Source organism: Brachycentrus maculatus, unplaced genomic scaffold (genome assembly GCF_059751285.1).
Source record: "Brachycentrus maculatus isolate JH-2025_06_01 unplaced genomic scaffold, ASM5975128v1 h1tg000360l, whole genome shotgun sequence".
In the NCBI taxonomy this organism is placed as follows: domain Eukaryota; kingdom Metazoa; phylum Arthropoda; class Insecta; order Trichoptera; family Brachycentridae; genus Brachycentrus; species Brachycentrus maculatus.
The window spans coordinates 151,914-164,786 of record NW_028281109.1 but is presented as its reverse complement, the minus strand read 5'-3'; the positions used below and the strand labels follow the sequence as shown (position 1 = coordinate 164,786).

General features: G+C 43.4%; 1 protein-coding gene across 1 annotated transcript in view; it reads right to left on the bottom strand.

Annotated features, from left to right (window-relative positions):
- The window catches only part of LOC148303614 (uncharacterized), a 106,162-nt gene that overhangs the window by 92,957 nt on the left and 332 nt on the right, over positions 1 to 12,873 (bottom strand). Inside the window, exons 2-4 of the mRNA XM_088269678.1 lie at positions 12,259 to 12,367; positions 10,210 to 10,308; positions 8,743 to 8,841 (exon numbers count right to left, since the gene is read on the bottom strand). Coding sequence (XP_088125804.1) covers positions 8,743 to 8,841; positions 10,210 to 10,308; positions 12,259 to 12,367 — 307 coding nt within the window. The remainder of the gene's footprint in view (positions 1 to 8,742; positions 8,842 to 10,209; positions 10,309 to 12,258; positions 12,368 to 12,873) is intronic.

Below are 12,873 nucleotides of genomic sequence, written 5' to 3'. Positions count from 1 at the left end.
TGTCTAATATTAGTTTGAGTCAAGGAGTATATAACTTAATTATAGGCAGTGTTTTTGTGTTTGTTTTTATAGTATAATTATAAATTTATTTTTTCGTGTAACTGACAATAATAATTGAACAATTGTATACGGGTGGCTCACGTAGTCGGCCGACTGGCGGCCGATTCGTATAGGCGCAGAGGAGCCAAGTACAAACATCGCTCCGGTGGACACACTTCTGGCAGCCGGCCTCAGCGCGTCAACAAGCTATGCTACAAACAATTTATTTTATTATTCTTTAAAACTGTACAGTTCAATTATAAGATATATTTTGTTTCGTTCTATTTTTTTTTTCTTCTCATATTTGTTCGTTTTTAATTTCTCACTAAGTACTTTTACAAAAAAAAATATTTGGAGAATTTATTTATTTAAGTAATAATTACTTGCCATGACTTCGTCGGAGGAATCCTCCGAGGACGATGCTCCGGCTGTCCAAAAACTTTTAGTGACAAACAGTGAGAGTGAGTGCGTACCGATCCCTGGCACTAGCAAAAAAGGAAAAAAGCGCCGCGCCAGTGAAAAAAGAAAACGACTTCTTGGGGAGTCGCTGACCTTTCCGGAAGTGAGCTCACCACAACAATGTTCGGATCTAGAGGAATTAAGAGCGCCTTGTGCTGAGCTGGAGGAAGTGAGGATTCACCTCACTAACATTGTGAAAGTGTGCACCAGGGAGAAGACTCGGCTGAACAGTGACCAACGGGCTTCCATACAAGAAGCCAGTATAGCAATCCTCGCTGCTGTTGGCCAGTTGGCCACGAAAATCTCTCGGGTTGAGGGCACCGCGATGTCACTTGCGTCGGGAATAAAGGAGGTCCTCACACAATTGACGGATAAAATTGAGTCTGCAGTGATTGCACCTGCCTTGGGATCGGTTCCAGTGGCTTCCACTGAAACCGGTCCTAAGGTGGGTGTTGGGCAAGCGTCTTACGCATCGGCTGCTTCACAGAAGCCGGGTAATTCGGTGATGGTGGGTGGTCAGGCTCGCGTAGTTGGGCCTACCAAGCCGACTATCATCGTGTACCCCAAGGTACCTGAGGGAGCAACCTCGGAGCAGACGAAGACGCTAGTGATGGAGGCTATCAACCCCAAAGAGGACGGCTTTCGAGCTGTGCGCGTTCGGAAGGTCCGAGGCGCTGGTGTCCTGGTGGAGACGGCCACGACAAAAGGATTGCAGAACTTTAAAAAGGCTTCTGAGAAACTTGTATCTCGTGGTCTACAAATTGTGGAGCCTAAAGGAAGACTTCCTAGGGTAGTGATTTATGACGTTCCTCGCGAATTGTCTGAGGAGAACCTCTTGAAAGAGATTTACTCAGCAAATTTCGGAGAGAGTGGACCGGTGTCTGAGGCTGAATTTAGGAGAACCACCCGAAGGGTTTCTATGTTTGGAAGGAGGGATGGTCCCACTGTAAACTGTATTTATACAGTTGGAGCTGAAGTTAGGAGGCAGCTCGTGTCCTGTGGACACTGCTTCATTGGATGGAACGCCTGTCGTGTCCGGGATTATGTTGGCGCTACCAGGTGCTTTAAGTGCCACTTCTATGGGCACTTGAGCCGCACTTGCACGCGTAAGGTGGAAGTCTGCCGACACTGTGCAGTGGAGGGCCATGGTGAGGACACATGTCCAAAAAAAGATGAACCCGCAAAATGTGCTTCTTGCACTGCTTTTAAACGACAGGCGGATCATCCAACAGGGTCTCAGATTTGTCCAGTTTTTAAGGCAGCCATAGATGAAAATATACGAACAACAGACTATGGCCAGTAGACCAAGAACAAAAATTGGACAGATCAATCTTGGTCGGTCAAGGGCTGCCACCCTCGAGGTACATCGTGTTATGCGGGACATGAGCCTAGATATCATGTTCATTCAGGAACAGTATGCCTGGGGCGGTAGGACCCGAGGTATTGACCCACCATGTGCCGTACTTAAGAGGGGAGCACATCCGAGGGCAGGGCTGGTAATAGGAAACCCCTTAATTCGACCTATGCTTTTGGAAGGGCTCTCTTCAGAGGACCGCACGTGTGTGACGATAAATCTCGGGGATCTTGAAATCGTTTTAATTTCGGTGTATTTTAGGTTTGGGGATCTTCCTGGCCCTCATATCCTGGGCCTGTCCAATGCTCTTAATGCTCTCAAGGGACGTCCAGTCATCGTGGGTGGGGATTTTAATGCCCGTTCACCTTTATGGTTTGATGATGGTGGAGTGGGTAGGGCTTACCAAAGGGAAGCTGTTGAGGAGTTTATTGCATTGCACGGTTTGAACCTTCTCAATAGTCCTGGACAACCTAAAACATTTTCCAGCTATGCGGGTGGTGAGAGTAACATTGACCTCACCCTGTGTTCGGGGCGCCTCGTTGGGATTGCGGGAGACTGGACGGTACACCCGGGTGTGATAGCCAGTGATCACAGACTCATTACATTAAGCGTCGGGAAACGCATAGAGCCAGAGGCCCGTTCCACGTGGCATTTTAGGACCGGTGGAGCCGACTGGGAGAAATTTGGTAGGTGCCTTCAGAATGAGTTGCATGATTTTTATGAATGTGCCGCAGAGACACCTGATGAATTAGGCGACTTTTTCAATAGAGCAGTTGTCCGATCGGCTGACCATGCCCTGGGACGCACTAAACCTGGTGCTCTTATTAAATCAACATGGTGGACATCTGATCTTTCTTCTTTGCGTGCAATCTATAGAAGGGCTTACAGGCGGTGCGGGAAGGTGAGGAGAGGGGGTCTTCCTAGCGATACGGAAGCAGCTCTCTTATCTGCTCTCCGCGTTGCTCGGTCGGCCTATCTTAAGGGCATTGCAAGTGCGAAAAAAGAGGGCTGGAGGAAGTGGGTCACAGGGGTGGGCAATGCTGACCCATGGACTCTCTACAGCGCTGTCAGTAACACTGGTAAGGGTTCAGACCGTTACCTTTCTAGCATTATAACTGTCGATGGGACAGAGTGTCTGGACGTAGAGTCAACCCTTCAAATGCTGTTGCTGAAACTCGTACCTCCAGAGTCTCGGGTAGGAGAAGGAGACCACCACAGACAGGTTCGTAGTCTGTCTCGTCTCCCTCCACGCGATGTGGCTGGTGTGTCGGGGTCTGCTATTGTACCCTTTTCGGTGGCGGAGGTTGAAGTTGTCGTGCAGGGACTTGGACCAACAAAGGCACCGGGTATAGACAGAATCACGAGCCTAATTGTAAAGAATACATGGAAATTTTCACGAGACGAGATGCTCCAGGTGATGAATACATGCCTTCGACGGGGAATATTCCCCAAAGAATGGAAGCGTGGTTTGCTTAGGGTGATACCTAAAGGGAATGACAAGCTGAGGTCGGATCCCGGTGCTTACCGGCCGATCACACTTCTTCCCCTAATGGGAAAGGTTTTTGAAAAACTGATAAGACGAAGGCTTGATGTCTCCTTGTCGCCTCCCTGTGACCGTCAGTTTGGATTTGTTCGAGGGAAATCGACTGAGCACTCCATCCTAAATGCACTGAATTGGGTGAAAGATAGCAGAGAAAAGTACGTCATGGGAGTATTTCTGGATATATCTGGTGCCTTTGATAACGCTTGGTGGCCGATGGTTCTCTTAAAACTGAAGAACCGGCTATGTCCGAGATATCTTTTTAAAATCATTGCTAGTTATTTTGCTGATAGAGAGGTATCCATCAGGTATGGCGATACTTGTGTGGTTCGAGCATCTACTATGGGCTGCCCTCAGGGTTCGGTTCTTGGGCCGACCCTGTGGAACCTTTTGTTTGACGACCTTTTATTACTTCCGCTGCCGAAGGGTTGCACTACGGTGGCTTATGCGGATGATGCGCTTCTTCTTGTCTCGGGAGGTTCAAGATCTATGATAGAGAAGAAGGCTAGTGATGCTTTGAATGAAATCTTAAAATGGGGTGAAAGAAACAAACTCTCTTTCTCGCCTCACAAGACGATTGGCTTGATGCTGCGTGGTAACCTGAATAGGGAGAGAAATCCTGTTGTAAAGATGGACGGGAAGAGCATCAGATTTCAGGACCATGTCCGGTATCTTGGTGTTCAACTGGACAGATCTCAGTCGTTCCTCACGCACATCAAGACCGCCTCGGTAAAGGCTAAAAATTTGTTTTTCCATTTGCGTCGCCTAAGTTGTGTTGAATGGGGTATTCGTTCTCCAGCCCTGCGGATACTATATCGTGGATCCTATGTGGCTCAGGTTACGTATGCGGCTCAGGTATGGGTACATCGTTTGGATATCGGGGTGGCTAGACTGGCACTGCTTCGTGGACAGAGGGTTCCCTTGCTGGCACTGACAAGGGCATATCGGACTGTGGCGTCTGAGACCCTTCCTGTGCTCGCAGGAGTTCTCCCGATAGACTTGGAGACCAGAGAGGCAGTAGCAAAACGGTCTGTGAGGAAAGGAGAGAGTTTGGAATACTTCGGTATCGTGCTGCGCCCTTCCGAGACAGGATTTAGCGAGTTATGTAACGTCATGCGAGGCTTAACTCTCAATCAATGGCAGAATAGATGGGATATGGCACGAACAGGGAGATGGACGTGGTCTTTTTTACCTTCCATCAGACACAGGATGTGTAGCGAGTTTTTGGTTTTTGATCATCATACTGCACAAATGGTCTCTGGTCACGGGGAGTTTAGAGACAAGCTTTATAAGCTTGGACTTTCCTCTGTTTCGGGCTGTGCTTGCGGCGATGAACATCAATCGGCCGAACACATCCTGTGGCATTGTGTGCTATTGGATGACGCCAGAGATGAGATGCTGAATGGTCTGACAGGGGTAATGCGACCAGCGTGGAATGTGGATCTGATGGCCAACAGTACGAATTTTGCACTCTTCCGTCGGTTTGTCCGGACTTGGGTATCTCGTTGGGAACTCCTCAGATGCGCGGACGCCTAGGTGAGATCGATTTGGTGGGACAGGCTGCTGTTCCTGTGGGATGCTGATACGGCCAGGACTGTGCTTCCTTCCGAGCGGAACGCACTCGTTCTTTTGTGTTTTGTCCTCCCCTTACGGGGGTGGTATTTGGATCCTCTGCCTTTGTTAACCCAGGAAGTCCTTCTTTATTAATGGTTTTTTTTGCTTCTCTTAATGTATATAACGGTGTTTTTCTTGCTTTTAAATATTAGTTACTAGTTCTCTATTACTTTAGTCTTTAAGTCATTGTTTGTGTTCGTCTTAAATTGTATTCTGTTTTTTTATTTTTTTATTTTTGGAAACATTGTTATTTTATTTTTTTTGTTGTGTTCTTATTGTTTATATTTTATTAAAATTAAAAGAGGTAATGAGGGGATCCCGAGGGGTGGGGACGAAGTGTCGGCCTCTGTCCGTACATCCTCCTCCCCCCTCATTGAATAGAGCAATATTTATTTCTTCAGAAATATTTTAAAGATTTTCCTCTATGTGCAGCTGACAGAGAGTCCCTCAGGACTCTATAACTGCTGCGGGTGGATGGTGGGCTCAGATTCCGTGATAAATCCCTGGATCGTGTATCTTAAGAAATTCGGAATTGCCTTGTAAAGAACTTCCGAGTTAAAGCACCGCCAAAAGACATTTTCTGTTAAAGTAATATTACTGCAACCTGGAAAGATAGTTTTTTTGCAAAAGCACTATCGGTCTTTTAAAGCCGTTTAATTTATTCTTTGTCGACGTGTTTGGCAATATTGTTTCTTACTTTATTTTTATTATTATTAAGCATTAAAGTTTTGTAAATGGCGTGGCAATCAACTGAGGGCTGGACGAGGAGGCTGAGCTTTATTCTGGGGGTAGTAACATATCCTCGCCAGCCAATAGGAAGTGGAGTTGAGGGCGATTCTGCAAGAGGATAAAACTCCATACTCGGACACGGGAGGATGATTGGAGATCGGGAGGTGGGAGATTAGTTCAACATGGAGAGTAGATGAAATCACGTGGAGCCTCGCGACGCGAGTCATGTTGGGAGTCCACAGAAGATACAGGAAGACCGCAACATCCGAGAAGTCAGCGAGTGGATGTTGGAGACGGGAGGCATCGGGAGCGGTCAAGTCTGAACGGGAAAGCGAAGCGGAGTGAAGAACAGCATACCTACGCCAGGTTACGAGACTTGTGTAAGGAGGGGAATGGAAGCGGTATACGGAGGTAGAAACGGGAGTCACTCGTTAGGAGAGTCCCACGCGGAGAGCGCGGCGTATGGAGGTAGCCAAGGAGGACGGATTCCTGTGTCCAAGCAGCCCATCGCGTAACCTGCCACCCTCTGCTCCAACAGCCGTATTGCCAAAACGTTTTATATATCAGTTTAATTTAAGTTAGATTAAGATTGGTTTTAAGTTCATTTCTCTTTGATTGTTTTCACAATTATACTAATTTCACAAACACCCCCTTCTAATATTCCAAGGTATATCAGCTTGATAAAAGGTGGGCAACGTCAAACTTATTTATGAAGATTCTGAATCAGTACCCGTGTCTTGGCGGTGTTGCTGCAGGGTTTCGGCGTGTTCAGCTTGCACCCTTTCCAGGGACAGAGCGGAGCTGCTAGGAGCGGCTCGGGCAGTCAGGGCGTCCTCCAGCTCCTTAACTTTCTGCTCCAACTCGGCCGTCTTGCGTTCTGAGGATCAAACAGTAAGTCACTTGTCATCTCTCGTCTGCAGGTTGGAAAGCTGTCTTGGTGTGTGTGATTCTGAATCAGTACCCGTATCTTGGCGGTGTTGCTGCAGGGTTTCGGCGTGTTCAGCTTGCACCCTTTCCAGGGACAGAGTAAGGGCAGTCAGAGCGTCCTCCAGCTCCTTAACTTTCGGCTCCAATGGTGCAGTGTGTTGCAACACCGTCCGTTCTGAGGAACAAATAGTAAGTCGGTATAGTGGGATCGCCAGCTGAGCCTCCTGTCCGCAGGTCGGGAGCAGTCTGTAGGGAAGGGAGAGAGGAAGGACAAGAAACATATGGAAAATACTTAATACGTCATATTTTTTACTCCTCATTTTATTAAATCACCTATTTTTCCAGTTTAATGTGATTACAATTAGCTTCAAACCATAAAGTACATTGCACTATATTTTATACCCACGCACAGGATGTGCCTAAATATTTATAAAATAGTGTGATGATGTAAAGGAAAAATTACAAATAAAATAATGATAAAGCCAGTCGGACTAGGTCTCTACTTTACGGTCTCCTATAAACAGACTTCACACTGCATGTCTGGAAAGGCAATATTAACATTGTTAGTATAACATGCTCTGTGATTGGTCATTTAGACCTTTAGCTAGTATCGTTAGAAGGACTAGAGTGAGGGCAGACCGAGAGCGCGTGTGATTAGTATATTGCGCAGTGTTAGCGGGTGAATAGTGCTATGCTGGTGGTGTATAGAGAGGCGGTAGACACAAACCTAGCTACTCACCGAGGGAGTGCAAACACCAACATGTTTTATATTCATCACTTTAAGATGACACATTCTTTGCAGGATACAACATTAGCTATATCCATAACACGTTCAGTCCAGCAGGTATTAGGAAGAGTCCTCTACTTATTTCCTGTAAAACGTCGCCTCATTTTCGGGAACGGTATTTACTTCTTATGTTTTATTTTGTAGCGTGCACACATCTACTAGTAAATATATTAGTCTAGATTCAAGTAGGTACTTGTTGTGGGTATACTTATGTGAAAGTGTATAGTTGGTAGGAAATGTTTACATTCCACTGGTTGTGAATACATTTACTGGCTTATACTTACTGCCTATTTCCAACTCCAGACAAGCTACTACTTCCTTGTGACCACGTCTTTTAGCCCAGTCGAGTGGTGTATCACCTAAAAACATTGAAAATTATAAAATAGTTTCACAAGAGCGGAGCTTGTACATTAATCCTGGATACCCTCGGCATCTTGGTGCGGAATGAAGGTAGAAAGACAGAAATGACTTGTTCACTGGCAGACATTGAATCGTGTAAGTACATACATAACATAATGGTGGTAATATGAACAATGTGCATTATTCGTATGGGGTATTATTCAATGGGTATTATTATACCAATGTTCCCATCCGTGAATGTTTTCACTATATTCACACCTATCCGCTACACAGCGAAGCGTGTTTTTTGTGAGTGAAGTTGAAGGTACCTACTGAGACGCACCAATGCGTGCAACCCGTAGTCAATAGGTTAATCGTGGGTAGAATTGGCGAATGTTGCACGTGTGCACGGCGATCACTCAACCAGCCCATGACAGCTCACAAGCCCTGTAATTGAGCGCCCAGAGCGACGGCACAGTGAGTCTGATCTATCATGTATTTAGTGTCTATGTTAGAATTGCTAAGGTTTTAAATAGTATATCTATAAACAAATGTTAACAAAACATTATGCATGAATAAACTATAAAACTCTCCTCCGCGACCACCGGTTTCGGAATAACCATTCATCATCAGGTCAACTGAATCGTGAGGTCATGAAGTAGAGCATTTAAGTGGTATTACACAAAGCGAATGATGAATGATAAGGAGAGTGTTATATTACCATACCACAAAGTTAACAATGCTTTTAATATTCAAAATATATTTTTAAAAATCTATATTTTAAATCATTTGTAATTGCTGGCGCATAAAGGTCTTTATGCGCCGTTTGCAAATAAATGTATATTTCCGTTTCTGCTAGTTAGTGATGATTCATGTAACCTATATACCATGGTGTCCTGTATGTACATTGCGTGTGTTGGGCATATTACTACTGCTACTACTAGTTACACTTACCCCACTTAGTTTGCAGATCTACTGCAGCCCCCTCCTGCAGGAGTGCCCGTACTACCGGGAGGTGGCCCCCCCATGCTGCACGGTGTAGTGCAGTGACCCCTGTAACGGAGGATGTACTGTATATACAGGGTGTACGGCCAGCGCGAGGCCATGTAGCAGGACCCCACTACCTATCCCAGTAACCTCCCCAGTATGTTATAGTCACCAATAGTTTACCTTTAATTATGTATTTATTGGACAATTCATCTAGCGCCGTTTTCAAGAGAAATCACTCGAAGGGCTAGGGGAAGTTGAACTTATTTTTCAGATCATTTTATAAAACATAATTGTCAATTACTTTTTTTACGTTTTGAAAAAATTAAATGTGAACAACAGTGTGTCCAAATACTTGTTCACAAATCTAGATTATCTCCAATTATAGGAGTTATTTATCATACTATTGTTTACATCTCAACATAGATGAAGAAGAACACGAAAGTCTGGGCATTTATGGGGCCTTCGACCGTCGTAGGCTTGTTTTAAGCGATCACTTTACTCGCGAGTAACATTCACAAATTCTACCCATGATTGACAATCACACTAATGAAATTCTAGGAACTTATATAAATGATCCAATTTTGAAACATTGTACAAGAATGACTAGAATTTTCACTAGTGACATCTATTGGTAAGACGAAGAACCTTTTTTACTGAGCAGAAACTCTTATATTAGTATGTGAGGTCCGAGTCCTGGAGAAACCCCAGAAAATATCCTTTTTATTATTTTAGCTAATACATAATTGGAATTGGTGAATGGGAGACAGTTAATGCTAGAAAATGTTTAATTTATTTCATTATCAACATTTTAAAAATAATTTAGAAACTGACAGATACTGGATTATTCACCATATGCATGATATCAATTATTCCAAATAAGATGTATATCTGAGCATCCCAGGGCTTACGACCTGGCATTTGGCTGACTCAAGTGATCACTTTATGTATGTGCATTCATACCCCCCTCTTTATAGAGGGATTAGCCTCCTGCGAAGTCGATTTCCAGCTGTTAATCCATCTCTATGCTGGTCTGACCGCGAGTCGTCTACCTTGGGGTTGGCTATGCGGTGCAAAAAAAAGGCCCCAAATATTGTTTTTACCGTATATACAAACTTTTAAACATATCGGAAATCATCATATGTATCCGGATCGACTTTGAAATGTTGATATTTTGTTTTTTAGTTTAATTTTTGCAGTAAGGCTAAAAAATAAAAAAAATAATGATAAAGATAAACAAAATTGATAAATTAAAAAATCAGTGCTTGATTTAACATTTAATATATAAAAGGTCTTTATGCGCCGTTTGCAAATAAATGTATATTTCCGTTTCTGCTAGTTAGTGATGATTCATGTAACCTATATACCATGGTGTCCTGTATGTACATTGCGTGTGTTGGGCATATTACTACTGCTACTACTAGTTACACTTACCTCCATTAATTTGCAGATCTACTGCAGCCCCCGCCTGCAGGAGTGCCCGTACTACCGGGAGGTGGCCCCACAGTGCTGCATGGTGTAGTGCAGTCCACCCTGTAACGGAGGATGTACTGTATATACAGGGTGTACGGCCAGCGCGAGGCCATGTAGCAGGACCCCACTACCTATCCCAGTAACCTTTCCAGCATTTAATTACTTTCTTGCATTTAATTATTTATTTATTGTATAACTTATATTGTGCCCTTTTTGTGAGAAATCACTTGAAGGGCATAACTAAATACTTATTTTCACATCATTTTATGAAATATAATTATCCATTAGTTTTTTATTCTTCTTTTCTATAACATTTTTAAAAAATTCATTTGAATTATAATATAATAAGGAGATTTTCTATTCTGTATGAGTTCTCTACCTCGTCAGCAAGAAGATTTGTAAATTTGGAATAGAAACCTTGCTGGAATACAATTTTTTATTTGTGTTTATTGTTCTAAGTCAATGACATATACGGTGGAATATTTGTAGCAATTTTAAACATTTAAAGAAAACATTTATTATTACATAAAATTATTATATGTTACCTAATTTTGTTAACATCCTGGTTTGACATCTCTAAAGGTGTAAAACAGGGATGTGTAATGTCGCCTTGGCTGTTTAATCTTTACATGGATAACTGCATGTGAGAGCTGAAAGGTTTAAATATTGGAGCAAGAATGAATAATTTGACCGTTTGTTGCCTTTTATATGCTGACGACGCTGTTCTTCTTGCCGATAGCAAAGAAGACCTGCAAACGTTGGTGACAAAAGTGTATAATGTGTGCAAGGAAAGTGATTTATTGATGAATGTTAGCAAATCCAAAATCATGGTTTTTGAAAGAGATGAATGTAGATCTGAGTGTGAAATATTGGTAAATGGGGAGATTTAGGAACAGGTAGATGATTTCATATATTTGGGTAGTATGTTTTCTAGGGATGGAAAGATTGATAAAGACATAGAAAGGAGAGTGAATGCTGGGAACAGAGTGAATGGTGCACTAAAATCAGTTTTAGCAAATAAAAATCTATCAGCGGAAGCTAAACTGGCAGTACACAATGGAGTTCTGGTTCCAACCCTTATGTATGGAAGCGAAGCATGGAGTTGGCAAAAGAAGGATGAAAGCAGACTGAATGCAGTCGAAATGCGATCGCTCAGACGAATGTGTGGCAAAACGATGTTTGATAGATGTTCGAATGATGAAATAAGGAAAGAATGTAAGGCTGAGATAAGCATTATCGATAAAATTAAGAAAGGTGTGTTGAGATGGTTTGGACATGTGGAGCGTATGAGTGAAGAAAGAACGGTTTAACAAATTTATGAGGCGAATGTAATTGGAAAAAGAAGCAGAGGACGACCGAGGAAAACTTGGCACAATCAGGTATGTCAAATACTTGAAAGCGGCCGGGTCAGGAGTCGTAATAATCGTCGGGTATGTATGAGGAGATGCATGAATGTAGAAGAGGCAAAGAATGTTTGCAAAGACCGAGTGGTTTGGCGTTCAATTCTCTCTGCCTACCCCTGAGGGAAGCGGCGTGATGGTTAGTTAGTTAGTTAATTTTGTTACAATTTGAGCTTTACACGGAGCGAGGCCGACGGTATTCAGTATTCTAGCCATCGGACCGGGGACCCGGAGCGCGGCAACCAAACGCGCTAACCACTGCGCAACGGAGACGGAACATTGAAGAAGCTATTAGCGGCGAGTAACTGCCCTCCCATACCACTGTCCGAGGCACGCAAGTTAGGAACGGCAAATATATATCATCCGGGAATGTCGAGGAACCAAACTAGCTTGCAGGGATAGGTGCCTTAACAGAGCGAACCATCTATTTGTTCCCAGACTTCCATATGGAAGTCTGGCTACTCACGGGGCTTTCCACTTGACATTGGCCGGCAAAGGTAGAATATATACAGTAATATTCTCCCACTTGTATATCATATCGCTTTACTAACATCACCTCTTATTGCTACAATCCTCGGTTCACTAGTTCAATGATCTTGGAATATCTTACCAGAACTATCATCTGTCCAGTTTACGTTTATATTATGTTGTTTAAGAAGAGTGTTGACCTTCGCCACATCGCCCTCTCGCGCTGCCTTCAGTAAATCTTGTCCAGACATCTGTAGAAATATAACCAATAAATTATAATAAAAAACAGCCATTCCATCATCAGATTCAACATTCATAAGTAACAAAAAACGAAACGGGTCAATTAGCTAACGATGATGAATGCTCTCAGTTTTCTATTCATTGTTCAACATTGCCGGCATTAATTGAATGGTGATTTTCTAGAAATACTGCTACTATCCAGTAGAGGAAGAGATCCGCGCGTCAAGTGTGCCAAATATATGCAATGAATGCCTCACAGTCTCACGGTGTATTGTTACAACTTGTAGCGCGTGTTCCGGAAGGTTAACAATAAATCAAACTTAGACTAAATATTAGAGGCCGATTCGGGCTCATATTTACTGTGATCACCATCACCATACGCGCCGCAAACAGGACGGTCGTGCGGAATAAGGATTAATGAACCGTCAAAAGTTGGACAAATAAAAACGTTCAATCCTTACACGCATCTAGTAAGTTAGATCGGTTACAAATCTTACAAATAAATACAGTAAAAACT